This window comes from Triturus cristatus, chromosome 6 (assembly GCF_964204655.1).
Source record: "Triturus cristatus chromosome 6, aTriCri1.1, whole genome shotgun sequence".
Taxonomy (NCBI): Eukaryota; Metazoa; Chordata; class Amphibia; order Caudata; family Salamandridae; genus Triturus; species Triturus cristatus.
Window position 1 is genome coordinate 1,228,698,260 of NC_140589.1, and position 21,166 is coordinate 1,228,719,425.

General features: G+C 43.9%; 1 protein-coding gene across 2 annotated transcripts in view; it reads right to left on the bottom strand.

Moving 5' to 3' along the window:
• TMEM181 (transmembrane protein 181) overlaps positions 1-21,166 on the bottom strand; it is a 402,172-nt gene that overhangs the window by 120,253 nt on the left and 260,753 nt on the right. For both annotated transcript variants that reach the window (XM_085612151.1, XM_085612152.1), the window contains exon 6: positions 9,214-9,324. In XM_085612151.1, coding sequence (XP_085468277.1) covers positions 9,214-9,324 — 111 coding nt within the window. The remainder of the gene's footprint in view (positions 1-9,213; positions 9,325-21,166) is intronic.

The window sequence follows — 21,166 nt, forward strand, 5'->3', positions numbered from 1 at the left end:
CCTTCCGACGCGCAGGTGTACTGCTGATGAAAACTTTCTGGATCCAGTCAGACCCCTGGGGGTAACTCTAAGGTAAGGAATCTATCACTAACGTGTTTCTTTCAGATATGTGAATGACCCAATCACAGAGCAATGGATGAAGAGGGATAGCAGCCCTTGTAGGTAAGGATATTATGCATGTAAATTTTGTAAAATCTAACGGTCTTGGTTAACATCAGAACTAAAAATATTATGCCGGATTCACAGCTGTTCTCTCGCATGTGTCCTTGGCTGTACCCTATTAAGTTGCCTACTTGTCTTATATCTCAGTTTTAATATTGACAGCTGACCAGAAGCTGTAACTTGGGAGCATATCATTAAGTGGAGAATTTAGAGAAGAGGGTACCAGATCAGAAATCATGAAAGCTCAAAGTAGTAGGACTATCTGGTCAAACTGAGGTCCACAAAATGTTTGTTAGTGTATAAGCAATCACCTAGCTCACACAGGGTTAGAAAAGAGGTACCTGTAGAAGCTGATGCAGCATAAAAAATAAGCATTGCCAAAGCCAAGGTCCGGTTTAGTGTCCTGACTCAAACATTAAAAGAAAATGTGCTGTGGTGAAAATAGATGCATTGCACACAGAAAACAATATATCAGATGAATAATTTGTGAGATGATTCAAAGTAGTTTTTGAGGTGATAAACACTCTATAAGAGGTAGAAACATTCACCTAACAGTCAACTGCATGAGGTAAGCGGAAAAACTCCCCTGGGGAGAGCTAAAGGCCTCTATATGTATATATTTAAAAAAAGATAACAATAGGTCATACAAACACCTACACTATCAAGTAAGACCTAGAAACATACACAGAGCAGTGAGGATTCATGTATCAAAAGGTGCGCTTGTTGGGACTTGTGGTAAGGATGTTACTAAAGTATTCTCTTGGCCCACTAGATGAAAAGCTTCCCCAAATCTCCACACCGTTTTATCACTATACTGTTTGGTATATTTCTAGAGCTGTGCTTCCTGACAAAGGATCTAAATGCTCATTACATTTAGCAATAGGCAGACATTTCTCAATAGAAGACACTTTACTGCAAAATGTACTTTTAATGGGGGCCTTCCAAACATTTCAGGAGTGAACCGAAGTGGCCGGCTAGCTGTTCTCAGTTTTCGTGATTGTTGGAAGGGCCCCTTTAAAAGTAAACTTTGCAGTAAAGCGTCTTCTATTGAGAGATGTCTACAGCCGAGCTGTGTTGATGTATTTCATCCCCAAAGGATTTACCCCACTGAGTTTTCATACAACTATGGATTTCTCCATCCTCAAGTCCTAATGCAGACCCACCCAGATTGTTTTATGTAACGCGCCATCTTGGAATGTCGATCCTCTCAAAATTACACGTACAAAGACCTAGTCCCATTTGGACATTTAAGACCTCATTCTCGTTGCCCTGGATTTAGGAACATTTTTAACTCTGTTATACCCGACAGGCAGCATGCAGGTGGCTGAAGCACTGCAACCTTTTTAGGTCGAGCCTAGAGCAGCGCATGCGCTGCTCTAGGAGATGACCTTTAGAAATCGGTCTGCTCTTTTCAAGCACTCCTGCGTGTGTGGAATCCACCTTGCGGAAGCGAGCAGCGGTGTGCAGGGGCCATCTGTTTTCAATTAGCGTGGCCACGCGCGCTTGTTGACATTGCTCTATTCTCGCTCCCCTGCCTGTCTCACCCTCGCCCTCCCTTGTTTTGTTAGGAGTTTCTCGTCACTTATTGCACTGTATGCACCGGCCTTATACCCATTTCCTTAATAACCTGTCACCCTGTTTTATGAAGTACCCTGTCACCCCTCTTACGAGTCTGGCTCGCCCTGTGGTACAAGTGCAAATAAATTGATCCCACACTTGGTTACGCTGTTTGAGGATATGGTGGTGGACGGCATTATGCCACAGTCGATGAGAGAGGCGGTCATTGTAGCGAAACTGACACCAGACAAATCTCCAGCTGAATGTTCTTCGTACCGACCCTTGTCCTTAATAAATGTTGAAACAAAGCTTTGTGCCAAAATCCTTGCTATCCGACTGACACCGCTAGTTCCGTGCCTAGTGGCCCCAGAACAAGCGGTATTTATTCCGGGTAGGAACTTGACCTATAATTTGAGAACAGTCTTTGGGGCAATACAGCACACCAGACAGGACGTACAGGCAGTGGCATTCTTTTTGGACATGGAAAAGGCCTTTGACTCGGTCGAGTGGCAGTTTATGAAGATTGTTTTAACGAGGATGGGATTAGGTAATATGTTCCTACAAATTATGGGGGTCTTATATAACTCACCAACTGCTAGAACAAAAATCGGCACTTTGGTTACAAACCAGATACACATTACCAGAGGTACACGACAAGGATGTCCTTTATCCCCGATTTTATATGCGCTGGTGGCGGAACCATTAGCCTGCGCCCTAAGAGAGTATCACAATCATAGGGGTATCCGTTTCCTGACCTACCAGCTAATAGTTTCCACGTATGCCGATGACACGCCTCTCTACATTAGAGACCCTGAGAATTATCTGTCTCCTACACCAAGGGAAGTAGTGACATTTGGTGCAATTTCGGGCCTGAGAGTAAGCTGGGCTAAATCTATAATCTTTCCCCTTACCCCGACCACTGTACCCTTCAAGCGTGAATACCCGCTACAGTGGACAACGGAGCCAGTCCGATACCTAGGACGTAAGATACATACTGACTCAGATGTGGTGTTCCGTGAGAACTATGGGGTGGCTGTTAATAAGTTGGGGGATGAAATAGAGAAATGGATCCGACTACAACTGTCACTAATTGGGCAAATCTCGATCATGAAAATAGTAATTTTCCCACGCTTTTTGTTCCTGTTCTCCAATATCCCTATGGTCCTCCCGGGGTTTTTATTTCCCGCACACTCACCACGATGCTGATTAAACTAGCATGGGCAGGTAAACAAGCCAGGGTCAGATGGGATGTACTCACACTCCCTTACCGCTTAGGGGGGCTGGGGGCCCCGAATCTTGACTTATGCTACAGAGCGGCACAAAGTGCACACGCTCACCAATGGATACACAGCTCACCAGAAACTCTGCACTTACAGATAGAACGGGTGGCGGCCTCTCCTCTTCTGTTACTCACCATGTTGTTTACACCCCCTGACCGCAGGTCAGGGATCCTAGACTCCATAAAAGTGACGAGACACGCCTGGCATCACCTGCTGATGTTACATTTTGGAGCGATATTATACTCCCCGCTGGCTCCATTAGAGTGGTGTAATTGGATTCCCTCGTGCAGAGACATAGGAGTGACCAGAGCGCTCAGCTCTATGAGGGCGAAGACTATTGGGGATATGTTCCTGGAAGGGAAAGCCAAGACGTGGGAACAGTTTGAGGGGCCCGATATCAATGCAACACTATTACATAGATTTCAGTTTCACAGAATGAGTCACACAAAAAAACACATAAAAAAACGAATGCAAATAAATGGACATGATAGACCTTTTGTCCCACCGATCCAGAAGCAGTTGAGTTTTGCCACGCTGTCATTTACCTGGCTTGCCTTGTAAGCGTGGACGTGGGGCCGAAAGGAGATTGGCTGCACGGCTGCCTCGAGGCTGTCAGCACAATGGGCTTCACTGGAGATGTGAGTTTGTTTGACAGGCGCAAGTGGTCGGTCACTTGTACAAAAATGGTGCGACTCCACTCGACAAGTTTACCAGTGAACTCGTTCCCTTTCATTGGAGGCTCACGTCGGCTCACTGGTGCCTGTTTTTGCATGTTTCTGGTTCAGTAGCCTTCTGCAGCTTGCTAAGTAAAGAGGTAGCGTGTCAGTATAGGTTCACTCCTGGGCTCCAGGGTCTTTTAAGTGAAGGGCGGTTTTAATTGTAGGTTGTGCCACCTCACAAAAAACAGGCGGAGCGCTGACATCAGATTGGTGCAGTGTTGACCCAAGGGGCAGAATTGTCATGATGAACGATCTCTCCGGACTACCGTAGCTGAATGTACGCCATTAGTATTTTTGTGGTGGATTTGCACACTCCTGTTGTAGCTGACCTTGGTTTTTAGGGGGTTGTGCAAGGAAGGTTTATTACAGTGCAATCGTCACTTTAGTAATTTAAAAAAATGCCGTACCTTTACAAAACAAGCATTTACAATGCAATGGTCTCTGCATTGTTAAAGTTAGAGCTATTGGCATTGCTCATGACATTATTTTTATTTATGTTTTTAAAACATTTAAAGAAACGGCATTGTTATTTACACTGTCAATAGCTTAATCACTCTCAAATGCGAGACCTATTGCATTTGCACCCACACACAGAGCCACCCACACAAATAGAGCCACCCGCACACACAGAGCCACCAACAGAAAGCCACCCACAGAGCCACCTACACACACAGTTATTAAAAAATGGATTATGATGGCGTGACAATTGTCTGCTCTAAATACACAAACACAACCGGTATAGTCATTCGCCGCAAAGCATGGATACACATTAGGGTTTTTATTATCTTTAATAAAGTTTTTTTCTTACAGCCTCACAAGCACGCACAAGAAAGGCACACAAACTTCAACAAACACACATTTGTGCATATGAGTGCACCTTCGTTGGCATAAGGAACTGCGTTCAACGCTTAAACGCATTTCTATATCCAAAACCATCCTAACACAATAGTTAACACAACCACAACGCATGCGTGCATTTCGCGGCACACATAACGGCATAACACTGACACCACACACACACCGGTAAATGTGAACCGGTGGTTGCAGGTGGCACTCACCGGCACTCATTTTTTATTTTTAGTTCTGCCCTGACTGCCCAGCAGGACACGCTCTTTCCAGGGCAAAAGTAAACTGGCCAGTGTGCAAAACTCTGCTCCGGGGAAGATCGCGCAACGTCTAATAGTTATCGAGACTTTTAATGGACGAGCAAAACGGTTCCAGCTTGGGGGTTGAGCGAGCACTACTCAATACAGCCTTCTATAAAGCAGCAACGGTCATAAGAAACATTCCCATAATGCATTCATCTGAATCTGAGAGCGGATGTGATGCAACAGGCAGAGCTGCAGACTTTGGACTTGGGGAACATGACATCGGCGTCAGCACCACATCCTGTGATCCTGGGCAAATCACTTTAATTTTCCCGTGCCTAAAAAAATGAGCGTGACTTTTGATGCTCATATAAACCGTTTCAATACCTTCAGGTCGAATTCGCGCTATATAAAACTACTACAATAAAAATAAATAGACAGCACATTAGCACGACTTTCCTTTGTCCTTAAAGTCGTACAAACACTACATTTGATGCTTATGACACCCACTCCCATGCTAGTGCGAAAAAGTTACATCTTGGAAACAGAGAAAGTATTTGGAAACAAAAGTATATTGGATTAATTCATTTGATGATTAACGACAGAGTGAATACATATGTTTTTGAAAATGGTCAGAGAAGCTATTTATTGCTGACTGAAATAGCAATTGACTCCCCGTGCGTGGTGTCCCGCCACTTAGCAACATTTCTCCCAACAGTGATTTACCCACTTTTCTTTTAAAGAAAAATGTAAACATGTTCAAGCTACATTGTCAGTGGGAGTTGAGGAGAAGCCGCTGGCGTCCCCCAGCCTCCCCTCCCCTGCGCGCCTGATAGCAGCTCTCAGATGTTGTTCAGTTTGTGTGACTCACCTCACTGGGCACACAGGAGGGAAACTGCAACCACAGCACATTCCGGCTGAAATTGGGAAACCTGCTTTGAACCTTGGCCCGGCCTATCTCCCGCCTGCACAATACGAAGTGTTTGTAAAAAGCGGGCTGTGTGCTGACACAGGAAGGGCCCAAGCTCCCAATTAAGGCGAACATTGGACAGATCCTGTTTAGTGTGGTTTACCAGTGGCCACTTTCAACAGTTTGATACCAACACTGATTCATTGCGCCACTCTGCTCACATGATTGCAAAGGGCCATTCATTCGATATCGTCAAAAATGTAAACATGTTTTTTCTCTTTTCTGTTGCTGATTAAAGGATTAAAAAAATCGTATGGTGTGTTCCCAAAATGAAAACACACACACACACACACACACACACACAAGCCTCTCTTATTTTTGCACTAGCGAATTCTAGAATTCTCTCTTGTTCCTGCATACATGTGGCAACCTGAGCCCTCTCCCCTCCCCCAGCCGATCTGCTCTCGCCAAGCATTGACAACCTACAGACGGGTCAGGCCAGATGATCACTAAGCGGGTGGAGAATCTCGGACCGAACTAGTTTCAATTTACAGAGCAAACAACTTTTTTTTGTAACGGTAATTGCTTTGCCAGAGGCTGTTGCCCGTTATTTAATAAATCCATTAGATTTTTCCAACACTCTTAGCAATATATACGTGAACTTGCACGTTACACTGCCTGTAGGAAAGGCATAGACTGTTCACTTTCAGGCATCTTTTTCGATCGATTCACCTTAAGGCAGGAAAAGAGCAAAGTGCCGCTGGTCGGATTCCCATCAATTAATAAAAGTCAGTGCTTTCCTTGTGAAAAAATATGTGCAGGTACTCACCAAAGCAAGCCATGTACCAAAGGTGGAGTTTGGGCCGGGGCTATGGTACGTGCACAGCCTGAGAGGACAGGGGGAGGAGACCAGAGCAGCAGCCGGACACGGGAGCACCGAGGGAGCCGAGAGCAGGGGGAGAGGAGGAGCACACCACTGCCTTTCTCCGAGGTCAAGCAGAAATGCCTCAGAGAAACGCAGCGGCGTTTTCGGATTCAGGGGCGTGTTTTTCTTTCTCTCCTCTTGCCATTGGCTGGAATGTTTACATTCCAGGGGAGAGAAAGAAAGGAAAAAACACGCCCCGAATCCGAAAAAGACGGGGCTTGTTTGGAGAGACAATGCTCTTCTCCAATGGCTGACCAGTATTTCAGAGGCCAGCCAATGGAGAAGAGGTAAAAAAAAAAAAAAAGGAGAGGGTTAAAGCCCCACTCCTAACATTAAATCTCGGAGCGAGACTGCACAAGCGCAGCCTTCGAGCCGAGACCTAAAAATGTGCAACTTCGAGTTGGAACAGTGGCTACTCAGTTGATTTTGAAGTAGTATCAGTGCTTAATTTGTGGGGGGAGGGAGGGGAGTAGGGGGAGGTCTGATGGGGCTAAAGGTTATTTTTAGGCGCTAGGGGTTGGCGAATGCCGGGGTTGTTGAAGAACAAGGCAGCCTTCTACCTGTGCCCACCACCTAGCCACCTTCATAAATTAGACACTTGAATCAGGCCTGCCAACTCACACAGTGCTCCCATCTGATCCCTCAGCCACCTGGGAACAGTCCATATCACACAGCAAACACAAGGTGCACTGGAGACCCGCACAGAGGGTAGTTTATGAGCGAGTGTGTGAGGGCTCTGCAGAGTAAGAATGTATTTCGCATTTTGCAAGCTTCCCAGGAGAAGGGAGGCAGTGCTTTATGGTGGAGAGGTAGTGGTGGTTCTTTAGCCAGTCCTGCTCCCTCTTCATTGCCCGGCCCCCCTCCATGACTTCTTAGGTAGTGGTGGGCTGACTAAACAGTTATAAGGTCCCAAAATCGAGACCTATTGGTTAGGCCAATGCTTGTTTTTGTTGTTGATAGTTTATGTACTCCGTCACTTCATTCTCACTTGTCACGCTGCAAGAGCACTTTCTTCACCTCTCGCACGTTTTGGGCAACCTATACTACAGTGTACATTAATACTTCCATGTTCTTGCGCCATAATATATGCAACAGAGAGAACTTAACTTCTGGTTGTGTTTTCTTTTTCCTTCAATTAATTTTTCTGTTAAGAAATATTGTTTATTCGTTGCCGACAGGCCTACTTGTTTACTGTACTAAACGCTACCCAGGCTTTATTCTCTTCGTCTTCCTTGTTCCCCGTCCCTACTCTAACTGCCCGCCTCAACCGTTGCTCCTCCTCTTCCCCTCCACCCGGATACTCCGCCCCCCTAGCTACTAGACTGCACATAATCTTACAACTGGGTTAACCCACAGTAATGTAATGGGCTGAAGACTTCAATGGGCTAGAAAGTAAAGAATGGCCAGGAAACTCAGGACCTTCGGGACTAACTAAGGTATTGGTTCCGTGGTCACTGATGTCGAGGGAGCCCGACTTAATTATCGACACCTCGTGCCTTTTCTTTACATTCAGAGTGGCGGGACGGGTTTAAATCACACTAAGCTCTCTTATACTTGCACTTAGACTTCAATTTATGCGAAGATTTTGAGAGGGTAGTGAAGAGTTTGCAGGGGCAGCCCAGTGACTTGAAGACGGAGCGTAATCCGTGTGAAGACTGAGAATTCTTGTTTTCGGCAACATATAACTTTGCCTCCTGGTCTCGATTTATCTCCAGGTGCACACACGTCTTGGAGCTGCATACAGAGCCCATGCATTAAAGGCACACTTTGCACGGATCGGTGGCTCACATCTGCTTCTTGTAGGAATAGCACTGCTGGAATCCTCTCATTATCGGAGGGGGCACTGTTCCCCAGCACACTAGAGCGCAGCTCCAGATCCACATAGGAATGCAAAGGAAGGCAGGAACAGATGTCAGCGTGCCGGGATGGCCTGAAATTTATTTTCATTTATGAATAATTACATTTTGAGCTAGGATATACTTTTTTCCAACTACAACATTACACAGATGGTAATAGGATTATATACTTTTTCACAGTCAGCTAAACAGAACATGAAAATTATAATACCACTGTTTGAACATATTACAGTACTGTCCCTCTGTACTGTTCTCATTTAAGAATGAAATGATCTCGTCAGCCACTTTTTTGAGGCCCTGAATCTATGTAAGTGTAATATGCAGGTGTTTAAAGGTTTGTGATGGAAGTGACTGCATGCATAGACACTGTGCAAGCCTGCAATAACAAAGGTGTACATGCACATGTATGTGAGACAATAGCCATGTATAGGTATGGTAAGGCTAAGATAAACCAGACTGAAAAATATTTTACTGAAAAATATCAGTGACCATCTCTGAATAAAGTGTGAATACATGGACCAGCTTCTCTTTTCAAAATTATTTGTCAACATCATCTTATGTGATTCACAAAACATGCCTTTAACTCACTTGAAAAAACAAGATTTTTACAACACACTGAACAAAATACATAGAAGGTAGAGTTTGGTAACCTGATAAGCGAAACTTTAAAGATAAATGGTTGTAACAATAAAACAATTGTGTGGCAATATACCTACAGTGAAATTAACTCCTGCAATTGTATATTGTAGGTCTTCAAAACCAACTGCAATCTTGTATTGAGTGAAGTTCAAATAGCCAAGGTGGACCACAATAATTTCTGCACATTTCTGCAAAAAGACAAAAAATGCAATACATGTTTCAAATAGATGCTTGTGGTGTCCCCTAGTAGTCCTGGACTGAAAAGTTATCAAGCAAGATGTTCATAGTTAAAACATACATATTAATCAGCTAGAAACACCCTTGCGAGACATCAAAACTAGAGGTCCTTCGATTACCACCTTGTCTTGAAAGCGTTCTCCATTTCACAAGCTCTGCCATACATTAAAAATGCAAAGGAGGGCGAGGTATATTTTGTAAACACTTACACACATTTTGGAGGAGAGGGTAAAAATGCAATTTAATTGTGTGTGTGGGGGGGGGGGACACCCAAGGGATTAAGTGGTACAGTGAATGTAGGCGATGACCTACACTTAGTGGAGCAGTAGAGAGGTGCAGAGAAGCCAGACCATAAAAAAGAAATCAGCAAAGTATAGGAGGCCAAGACCGTAGTTGGGTAAAACTAAAGCAGAGAGGTGTTGCTGCCAACCCCGCAGTTATGAAAACCTAAAATGCTTAGATACAAATACATGGTGTAGCAATAGCTGAACTAATTAAACAGCTGTTGGATTCCACCTACCACAGTGCTATGGGGCTTTGCTGAAGGCAGCCTAACTAAAGTAAAACACATGAGAAAAGTTGTGCTGCTTTGTGTGAGCATTACCACATTCTGTGTTTATGTATGTGAAATGTGTGACTTCCAGGGCTAGTGGTCTGCGCGGAGAGGCTGCTCCCTTGCTGGAAGAGCTATCTTGCTGTCTTACTACGTAAACTGTTTTGCTGCATTCTGACCAACTAGAGTTTCTCTAAAGCGCTTTAATAAAAGGGAAAATCATACTAACAGGAAAGTATCTTAGTGAAAGTGGAGCTGTTTAAATGAAAGAAGATTACCTCATTCAAAAATTGGTCGGCGTTTTACTGTTAACCTAAGGCTGAAAAAAAAGAAATAAAAGATTTGACAGCTCCATCTTACACAATGCTACAGGACATTATCCTGGACAGCCTTACTGAAGGCAAACACCTGAGAAACGGCTGAGCGCTACCAGGATCTCTGTTTGAGCATTTGGAATAGCTATGTCTTGATCTAGCTTTGCCTTCCTACATGCCAAATGAAGGGAAACTTTGAACAATTTGTTAAACAAGGGTTTCTCCTGTGCAGGATAAACTGTTTACAACTATTAAATGCCTGTAGGTTTTGCCAGTTCTGCCATGGCATCCAGCATATTGGAATAAAAATAAGATTTGAATGGTTTGTAAAAAGTCAATTTAACAGGACATGACATAAAACATGCATCTGTGAAGCCCACTTTCATCCCAAGTGGTTTTTTTTTTGGTCCTGCATAACAGATGCTACTCAGCTCACTGGTCTTCACTTCATCAATCTCTAGAGTGGTTTTTTTTTTGGTCCTGCATAACAGATGCTACTCAGCTCACTGGTCTTCACTTCATCAATCTCTAGAGGCTCAGTGGACATGCTGCGATTCAAACCTGTGACCTTGTGGTCACAAACTGAAACCTTCAGTCGATGCATCAGCCCAGAGAGCCAACAGTCACGGCACCCTATTCTCCTAGTAATTATTTTATCAAAATAACATTAGAAAAACCCTCGTTTAAATATGCCAAACCAGCTCATTGCGTGTCTGCTCAGAATAGTAATCGGTTGTTAAGGAGTCAGAATGGTGTCCTCGACTCTTTATGTGACAATATAGGATGTATAACTGCGCCTGGGTCTCTACACAAATCATGGTCCCCGCTCGTTAGGCATTCAATATTGTACAAAAGGCGTCTACATTTGGTACAACTAATAAAATAGTTCTGCTTTCCTAAGCTCGGACTAACAAACAAGAAATCACATCCCCCTCACATCCTGGTAGTTTCAATTTACTGGGGCAGGCCACAATGTTCTCAATTTTGTACGGATTTAAGAGAACCATGCTCGCTGTGGGTGCGTTTCAGAAACTATTTGAGCACAATGCTGCTTGAACCAAATAAGACAGTGGTTTACTTAGTTTTAAGAAAGAGACCACTGTTCTCTAGCGCCACTTATACACGGAGAACCAGAACACATCGTAACAGTTTTTACCTGAAGCAACTTATCTTCCTCTGTCCAAAGGGCACAATCATCCAGCGATTTGAAAATTCCAAAGCTTCAACTTTAAAACAATTAAATGTATTTTATTATTCCTGCTATTGCGGGATGCCTTCTTGACTTGCATCGGCCATTATATGCTCTGTTGTTTAAAACAGCCATGCCTTCACTCCCAGTTCAGTCTCTGTTAACATAGGACTGCCCTGATACTTTGACCGATCCTTGCCTGACACTGGGAGATGGCAAAGAAATCGGTACATTGATTTGCACAAGGGTACATCGGCGGGCCACTTGTGTACATGGATAATGTTGCTATTGCACAGAATTATTTTTATCCACAGGTAAGTCTGTCTCTTGCTACACAGGTGGCTCACAGGACATGGCTACAGCTACTCCTCTCCTGATATTGTAAAGGACCACAAATCATTGTCTAGAGGCAGCTAGAAATGTGTGAAAATCATGTCAAAACTAACAAACTTGAAATTTAATTTAAATGGTCTCATTTGGTTTTAAAGTTATCAGAACATAACATGTTTACACTTTATCCAGCCTTTTACTATTATGGGCTAAGAAGAAAATCTAATTTAAGATATAGAGATAGACCTTTTAAAGCCATTTGCTTTCCCAGCCTTTCATGCCTTCTGTACATTAAACAGGGAGATTTCTTGCCTATAATTGGAAGGTAGGTGTAAAAAGAAGTCCATACACTTTTCTGGGGTTGGGTGTCTGATTTCCCCCTGGTTCTGCATGAGAAGGTCCTGCCTATTCCGCAGTACTTTGTGGGGAACTACTGACAGTTCAAGTAGCGTGGAGAACTATGGTTGTCATGTCCATCTGGGAGCAACTAGGATGAGGTTGAGATATGTTTGAGAACCACATATGGAAGCAGTGGGAGACGTGGAAAAGCGTAGGCCAATATCCCCGACTAACTCATCCATAGTGCGTTGCCCTTGGACTGTGGGTGTGGAAACCTGGAAGAGAAGTTTGGGCATTTGACATTTTCTTCTGTGGCAAAGAGGTCTATTTGTAGTTGTCCCCAATGCTGGATGTATTGCAGGAGTACTTGCCGGAGGAGTTTTTGCTGGTGGACTTGTTGGCGCCTCCTGCGGAGGAGATCAGCAAAGTCGTTGTCCACTCCTGGTAGGTACTACGCTAATATGTGAATGTTGTATCGGACAGCCCACCTCCAAATGGTCTGGGCTAAACGAGAAAGCTGAGGGGACTTAGCGCCCCCCTTTGCTTTTGGAGAAAATGCGTGCCTGTCATTTTGTCCGTCTTGATGAGGACTACCTTGCCAATAAGGTGAGGAAGGAAGGCTTTCAGCGCTAGGCAAACAGCTAGTAACTCCAGCTGATTTATGTGGAGATATCGCTGAGTGGCCCTGGACAATTTGATCTTGGAAATGTGCTCCCCATCCCGTAAGGGAGGCTTCTGTTAATATGGTTCTCTGCGGAACTGGGTCTAGAAAAGGCTGCCCTTTTAAAAGGTTGTTGGTGCTCCATCATTGCAGAGAGCAGCAAGCATGACGGCCGACCAACACTAGATCTTCCCAATGACCCTCTGCTTGAGTTCACTGGTGTAATAAGCACTCCTGAAAAAGACGCATGCTTACTCTGGCATGAGGTATTATGGCTATACATGAAGCCATCATACCGAGGAGACCTATGGCTGTCCTTACTGTTACCTGTTAACCTGGTTGAAACTGGGAAATGAGTGTCTAGAATGATGGTTTCCTGGCAGTATACAGGTAAGCTATCCCTAGTTCTGAAATGAGAATTGCTACTAGGTAAGGTTGGATCTGAAAGAATTGGAGGTGGGATTTTAAGGCATTGATGGTAAAGTTTAGGTGGTGAAGTAGGTTTATGGTGACCAGAGTGTGTTGGTAACACTTTTGACGAGCTAGTCTTCTAGGTATGGAAAGACATGTATGCTTTGTCTGTGCAGGTAAGCAGCTACTACCGCGAGACGTTTGGTAAAGACCCTGGGTGCAATGCTTTTGACGATTGTCTATTTCTTCCAGCTGTCTTTGAAGAAGGGATTCCACGGAGCCCGATCCATGAACAATTTTGCTGGAGGCCAACATTCTCGGCTCAGACGCCGATATTTTCGGCTCAGAAGAGCTCGGCCTCGATGGGGTAGGTTTCGGTACCGACAGTGGGCGGTGGTTACATTCCATAACTTTTGGTTCCGAAGTTCAACTAAACTTCGAAGCGGGAGTGGTCAGCTCAGAAGCAGGAAGCATCGAATGTTTCTTTGGCGCCAAGCTAGGGCTGGAAGTGTCCAAAGACGACCGGCTGTGCCGACTATGGCCCAAAGGCAGTGGTGGCACGGCAATGTGTTTAGTTCGGTCTTAAACTGGACGTCGACTATTTGGGGTGGCCTGCTGGGGTCAATGTCGAGGTGGTGGGGGCACAGTACTCACGGCTGGTTGAGCAGGGGGTAGATCTTGCGTCTCAATCTTGGAGCCAGAGCAGTCGCCAGGAGAGAAAATCCCTTCGTCCACAGCAGATGCCTGTGCGTGATGTTCTTCTTGGATGCCTCCGGGTCTAAAAAGGTCTGGTGTATCGTCCGTGGTCCTTCAAGACAGTTTGATACAATGGGCCCCGACGGTCGCGTAAAGTCTTCTTTGACCTGAAAGAGCAGCAAGCCTCGCAGCTGGCCTTGTCATTTTTGGGGGCGCGGGACAGATTACAGACCTGGTGGATATCGGTGCGAGGATACTTAGCGTGACACAGAGGACAGGAACAAAAAGGCGTCCATTCCAGCACAGAGTAGACATGGTGTGTGGGGGGACGCCACGAGCGGCTGAGGTCGGTGAAAGTCACAGACTGAAAGCAGATATGAACCGAGAAAAGTGCACCACGACGGTGTCACACCAGAGCAGAAGAGCACACATTCAAACCTGACGGTGTAAGAAAAAATTCTAACAATGGAATTGATGACCATGCGCATTACCAATGAGAGGAAGAGTTACATTATCTCGTTACTTTGAAGGAATTTCTTTGAACAAAAACAACTTGGACACATCAGAGCGCTACACTAGATGGCAGGATTATGCTACGCATGTTTATCTTCTACAACCACACATGCATTGAACACAATTACTTACACACATTTCTCTCAAGGTTTGGTGTGCCAAAAAGGCCTTCTAACAAAGGTCAGCCAAGTCATCACTGTTAATACTGGGATGAGTGAAAATTCAGCCACAGTTCTTTACAAGACTGTGGCCTTTTCCTTCCATCACTAGCAAGATTGTTTTACTAAGCTTGTATCATACACCATCAAGAGACATGCATTTAGGCACACCCCAGTCGAGATTTTCCACGGGCTCTCAAAAGGAAGAGCAGTGAATCTGAACTTCTTGACTTCTCAAACTAGGGGAACTAGAAGGACAAAATGATTGGTAGGATTTACACAACAAATTCTACCAAATAAAGAGACTTGCTCTAAAAAGGTGAATGTGATTTTGTTGATGGTGCAGATTCCCTTGTTAGAAGGGAAACTCAAGTCCACTTTTGCGGTCGATTTTCTCTAGAAAAGAAAAGGGAATTTGCACTGTAGAACCCATGGGTCATACAGTGAACCACTGCAAGTACAGCAGAAAGCATTTCAAAGAAAATCACAGGGTACTGAAAACTCTTATGGTGTGAAGTTCAGCATTGAGGAATACTGATTTAGGCAACAATACCTTGACATGAGCACTAACGGATATTGACCAGTATATGGTTCAGTAAAAGTATCCAATTGGCAAACGTATAGGTGAAGATGCACTGAGCCATCTGTGGAGGCATAAGCAACATAAGTTGAAACTAGATCCTATTAGGTAGAGTTGGATGACCATCCTCTACAATAACTTTCTCCAGGAGGCTATGGTTCTGAGACCGTGGAAAACTGGAGAAAGGTAAATCCTACATGTCTTCAAAAAGCTTTTATACCTTCAAAAAAGTTGCTTGATATGCTGATGACTACTAAGAAGTCCATCTGTGAGTGCAATGGCATAACACACTGTTGACACAGGATGGGATAATTAATTCACGGACTTTGCCTTGCTAGACACAACCAGGGCAAGGTTTGACTGCAGAAATAAGAAGACAAAAACGACTTTACTAAAGTTAATCAAAATTAATGGTCAACGAAATCAAGCAAATGGCTTTTATTGCTATGTTTAACATTTCACAGGGCGAGTGTAGGAATCCAATTTTGTTGCCTGGTCACCACAGAATGTTTACCTTTTTATGGAACCTATTTTTGCTTGCATTATGACTGCAGAGAGGGAGAATGAGAGAGAGAAAAAGAAAGCGAAAGAGTTCTGTTCCTAAATCTACTCTGAAAATTGGAGAATGAGGCTTTCTAGCTAAATTTTAGGTTTGGAGCGGATTCTGGGAAGGAAAATGTTAAGGGATCAACGCAAGCCACACCTCCCTGGACTCCCACGGGTGTCTAGTTTTCAGACATGTCTGGGGTTTGTAGATTCCCCTAGATGTCCACAAGACTGGGACCAAAAACACAGGTGCCCAATTATCTATCACAAAACAAAATGGTTTTTCAAGGGGGTCATCTGCGTTTTTAGTCCCGGGCTCACACCTACCAAGCCCAAACATTTCTGAAAACTAGAAACTTAGAGGAGTCCAGGGAGGTGCAGCTTGAGTGAATCTCCAATCATTTTCCTACCCAGAATCCCCTGCAAACCTCAAATTTAGCTACAAAAAATGCTTTCCTCACGTTTGTGTGTGGTAAAGTTGTAGGATCACCAGGCGAGGTTTCATTTTTATCGGGAGACCGAGAGGAAAGCTTAGTGATAGGAAATTTGTGCGCTGTGATCTCACACACAAATGTGAGAATTTTTTTATTTTCTTCAGCTGAATTTAAGGTTTGCAGGGGATTCTAGGAAGGAAAACATTGGGGGATCCACACAAACCACAACAAGTCGGTCTGTGGTAGATCATTTTTATATCTCCACAATACGTTTTGGGCACTTCCCTGTTGCGGGTACTAGGCCAAACCACACAAGTGAGGTACCATTTTATCGGGAGACCTGGGGGAGCATTGTGAGGAAGGACATTTGTGTCAGACCGGGTTTCCCACAAATTTCCCACACAGATATGTGAGGAAAATTGGTTTTTTTAGCTACATTTGAGGTTTGCAGAGAATTATGGGTAGGAAAATGTTGGGAGATCCATGCAAGCCACACCTCCCTGGACTCTCCTAAGTCTCTAGTTTTCAGAAAGGTTTGTGTTTGGTAGGTTTCCCAAGATGGCCGCTGAGCCCGGGATCAAAAACTCGGGTGACTCCCTTGCAAAACTGTTGCAGGGATTCTGCTCATGCACAGAACTATGCGCAGGAAACCAGGACCTCAGTAAATTGTGGTGTACCAAAAACTCACCTCAGAACCCAGAACCCCTATCCGACCAGAATCAGTGTCCCATTCGTTATCCGTATTATCTCAGAGGTCCCAATGTATAGACAACCCAGAACAAGCGACTTAGAGTACTCTCAGGAACGGTGGGAATCAGAAATACCTGTTCGTAATTATTCTCATATCAGTCCACAACAAGAGTAATCAGAGACACGGCAAAGTTTAAAAGGTTTATTTTATAAACTACGTGTCCTAAGATGCAGTACTTTGGCTAACATAAGCAGACAAATGATAATTAAAACCATCAGCATTGTTACAATATCATAGAAAATTAAAGGAGAAATCATAGTTTAAATGACAGTGGAGTACAGCCACCTTCCTTTCGCTAGTAAACTAGTACTATCAGACTAGTAGAAGGTCTCTAGGCTTGAATGGGGAACCCCATACCGTAAAGATCAGCTTAGTGGAATCACATCACAGGATCAGGTGTACTCTGCTCCTGGGAAAGCTCTTCTTCCGAATGTGTGTAAAGCATGCAGTCTGCAATATTAAAAGCACTCGACTTTCAGGTATTTGCAGCTGCATGCCTGTTATGGCTAAATAGTGGGCCGATCAACCTGAACTCAAAAACATGCATTGTCTGGCGACCCAGACTGTTTCTTTACACAATGTTCAGACCAAGGTCGTAGCGCACTTCTAGGGATGTGAACAGACAGTTCTCATGCGAAGAAAACAGCGAGCAAGCAGTTTTCAAATAATAACATGTATCTGCAGTGTCGTGTGCAAAGGCAGCAAAAAGTGGCAAGATGGCTTTCTAACATCTAACGCGCTTATGCCAACATAGCAATGTATGTATCTAAATCGCAGCCCTCACTACAAAACCAGGCAGTTTTGCGATCAATAATTTTGAAGTCTCCACAGTATGTTTTGGTGCGTTTCCTGTTACGGGCCTTAGGCCTACCCACACAAGCGAGAAACCATTTTTATATCGGGAGACTTGGGGGAATGCTGGGTGTGTGGAAGTTTGTGGCTTCCCGCCGATTCCAGAACATACCATCACAGAAAAGTGAGATCCATGTGGTTTTTCTTTTTGACAAAGTTTGAGGTTTGCAAGGGATTCTGGGTAACAGAACCTGATGAAAGCCATACAAGTCACACCATCCCAGATTCCCCTGGGTGTCTAGTTTTAAAAAATGTACAGGTTTGCTAGGTTTTCCTAAGTGCCGGCTGAGCAAGGGTCCAAAATCCACAGCTAGCAACATTGCGATAAAGGGGTTAGTTTTCACGGAAAAAATGTTATGTGCCCAAGATGCGTTTTTGGCTGTTTCCTGCCGCGGGCACTAGGCTTAACCACACAAGTGAGGTACCATTTTTAAAGCGGTCTACCAGAGAACCACTACACTAACTTGTCATAAATTTTGAAGAACGTCATGAAAGCCGCCCTGCGAGGGGGAAGAGGAAGCTACAACTCCATTCACAGAGGCTGGGGAAAACTGTGCGAGAGAGCAGCGAGGCAGGGCGGAACTCTGAGAAGAGAGCTGCTATACCATTGTGCCAGACCCAGCCGATGTATGCTCCCAAAAGCTATGGACGGCAGCGAGAGAAGAGGAGGAGCGGTGGGGAGAGAGAAGTGGTGGTAAGGGGAGAGGATTCGCACGTGACAGATATTATTTACAGATAGCTAGCACCAAATTATGCGTTGGGGTTGATTAAATTATGCGGCAACAAAAGCCAAATTATGTGGCATAATGCAGCACATTTGATAGTATCACTTCATTACTTTGCAATTTTTACGCATGGCAGTACTCTGTGCATACATATGTCACCTCATTAGTACCAGTTTAACAACCAAACAGAAATTAGCAACTGAAATATGACCAGTCGACCTGTGCAAAGAGCCTTCCACTGCGCGGGAACACGTCACAACGTTTTAAGTGACTTTTGATATGTTTGCGCTAGAAAGAAAATTTTGCTAAAATCTTGCAGATGATTATGTGGCAAATCGATAATTATGCGAAAAAAGCCAGAACATCACATAATGCCAGTGGCCTTGCTCATAATGACTGCTGAATTGGTGTTAGAAAATGTGAATAAAAGGCGTTTGCTAACCTCAGACCTAAATCGAAAGGTCTTTGCTAACACCCAGTCTATATATCTAGTGACCACATTAATTGTTTAAGCATTATTTCAAGTTCTGCAATTTGGTCTGCCTTTCACATGGACTGCTGACAGCAGGTATTGTTAAGTTAGAACTAAATGGTGGTAAGTAATTAGCGCTAAGACATATCGTTACGGAGATAGCCATCTAAACATGAATATAATGTCTGTAAAGCGCGCACACAGCACCTGGAGCATCTTGTGCTGAATAGGCAATATTTGTCGCCCAGATCGATGGCATTTATTTAATCGCCCATAGAATGATGAAACGCTGAGTGGTTCTGTCGGTATTCGGATTGTCACAGTGAGGTCAAATAGGCGTTAATTCACTGGCCCCCCGACCCCCCGCTTCGCTGACTGTATGCACATGCATGCGTATACATTTGGAAAAAAACACAATCCCAGACCAGCTTTTCTAGCCTGCAGGACTGCATGTGTAAACATAACTAATGGTGTCCACTTAATGCAGCCTATAATTTTACAAGAGTTAAATAAAAATAAATACATCAAGCGTGTGTGCACGGATACTTAAATGCAATACTTGCACAAATACTACTCGAGGGTACAATGTTCCTCCAGTGCAGGGCAGGAAGAGGTTTCTCAAACCCAGAAGGGAAATGCTCGCTCGAAACAGGAAATTGGAACTGGAGTACTTTCCATGACATGGGTTAATAAGACCTCAGTTCATGGTTGGAAAAAAACAAAACAAAGACCAGACAGCGAAAAAAGCATTTGAATATATAACCTTACTCTACCGACACAAACACAGCTTTTCTTGAAAAGAAATGGTGTAAGCCCAGGGCAGACATTATCTGCTTTTCATTCAAACAGACGGCTTCACAATGGGGTCTATGGGCGGACAGGGCAGTACGGGGCAGATTGCAGAGGAGGCTGCCTGGGCAGATGACAGAAAAAACGTGGCAGATTAATACGTGGCAGCCTGGGGCAGATTACATAACGATGTGTACTGGTTACACACCAGGTTAGCCAGGTTGATACACTGAGTACTTTTGATACTACCATCTGCTGGTGGCAGCAGCTAAGTCTATAGGCCATGTAAAAATACATGGTGGCATATTTATACTCTTATTACAAATGTTTAAAAATAAGATAAAGTTTCTTCAAAATTTAAAAAAGTGTATTTCATGAATATGTAGAAGCCTTCCACATAAGTAAATCAGAACAATTTGTTGCTTTAAAGTATTTTTTTTTAAATGATAGTTTTTAAACATATATTTAAAACATTGTTGCTTCCAATCAACCAGACAACAATGCCAATAGTGAACTAAGAGGCAAATCAGTTGTCATGTGAATCCTATTGGTGGGCTGGGTTGCTATTAAACTTGGACAACGTTATGATGTAATAAATAAAACTCGAGAAGGTTTTGTACTGCATATGCCCTGAACCCAAGCATTTTGAGGTTCTCTTATATGTCATAAGGAAGAAAAAGGAGGAAAAGTGAAAAATACAATTGCCATGGATCACACCAAAAAGGTCAAGTGGGGAAGCCGGGATTGAACTCAGGTTTTCTGATTAAACATTGTGCAATTCAGCCACCAGATGTGCATACTTTGCTTCCCCTACACCGACCTTACACAGGTTCCTCACCCCGCCCTTCACCTTGCTGGCATCAGTGCGGCCCTCAGTCACTTCACAAAGCATACTTTGTGGCCCCTGGAGAAATGTTTGCGAGTGCCCATGCTTTAGAGCATGCAACCAGTGAAAACATCTACCATCCTGGCATAACCACCTTCGGACTTGAAGAAACATTGGGCTTATGTGATGCCCATATTCCTGTGATGAACAGTGGCACAAACAAGTCAAAGATGCAAAAAGCTTTAGATTGAAACTCTATATTGTGTCAAACTTAGGTCCTTGAGCACAGTCCCTTTGTCAGGTGTTCCACATGCGTTTACGTACAATAAATCTCAATGAAAACCATTTACATAGCTGCTATCCAGAAATTATGGGACAGGCGCGCTTGGACCTATGTTGGACACCCATCATCGATTTGGACAAAGAGACACAGGAACTTTCCGAACAGCTAAGAATCAAAATCCGTGATTTTAAGTCCTGGAACACACTCTTAAAAGGGTTTTTGGGTAGTTTGTATACAAGAGAATTCAAAAGAAACTTTTAGTATCCTTGCACCGTACGTAGATGTTATATGTAGGCAGGCTGTTTGCCATTACCATATGTTTTAGCACATTATACTGCGCCAATAAAAGCCCACCATTAATGTAACATCAG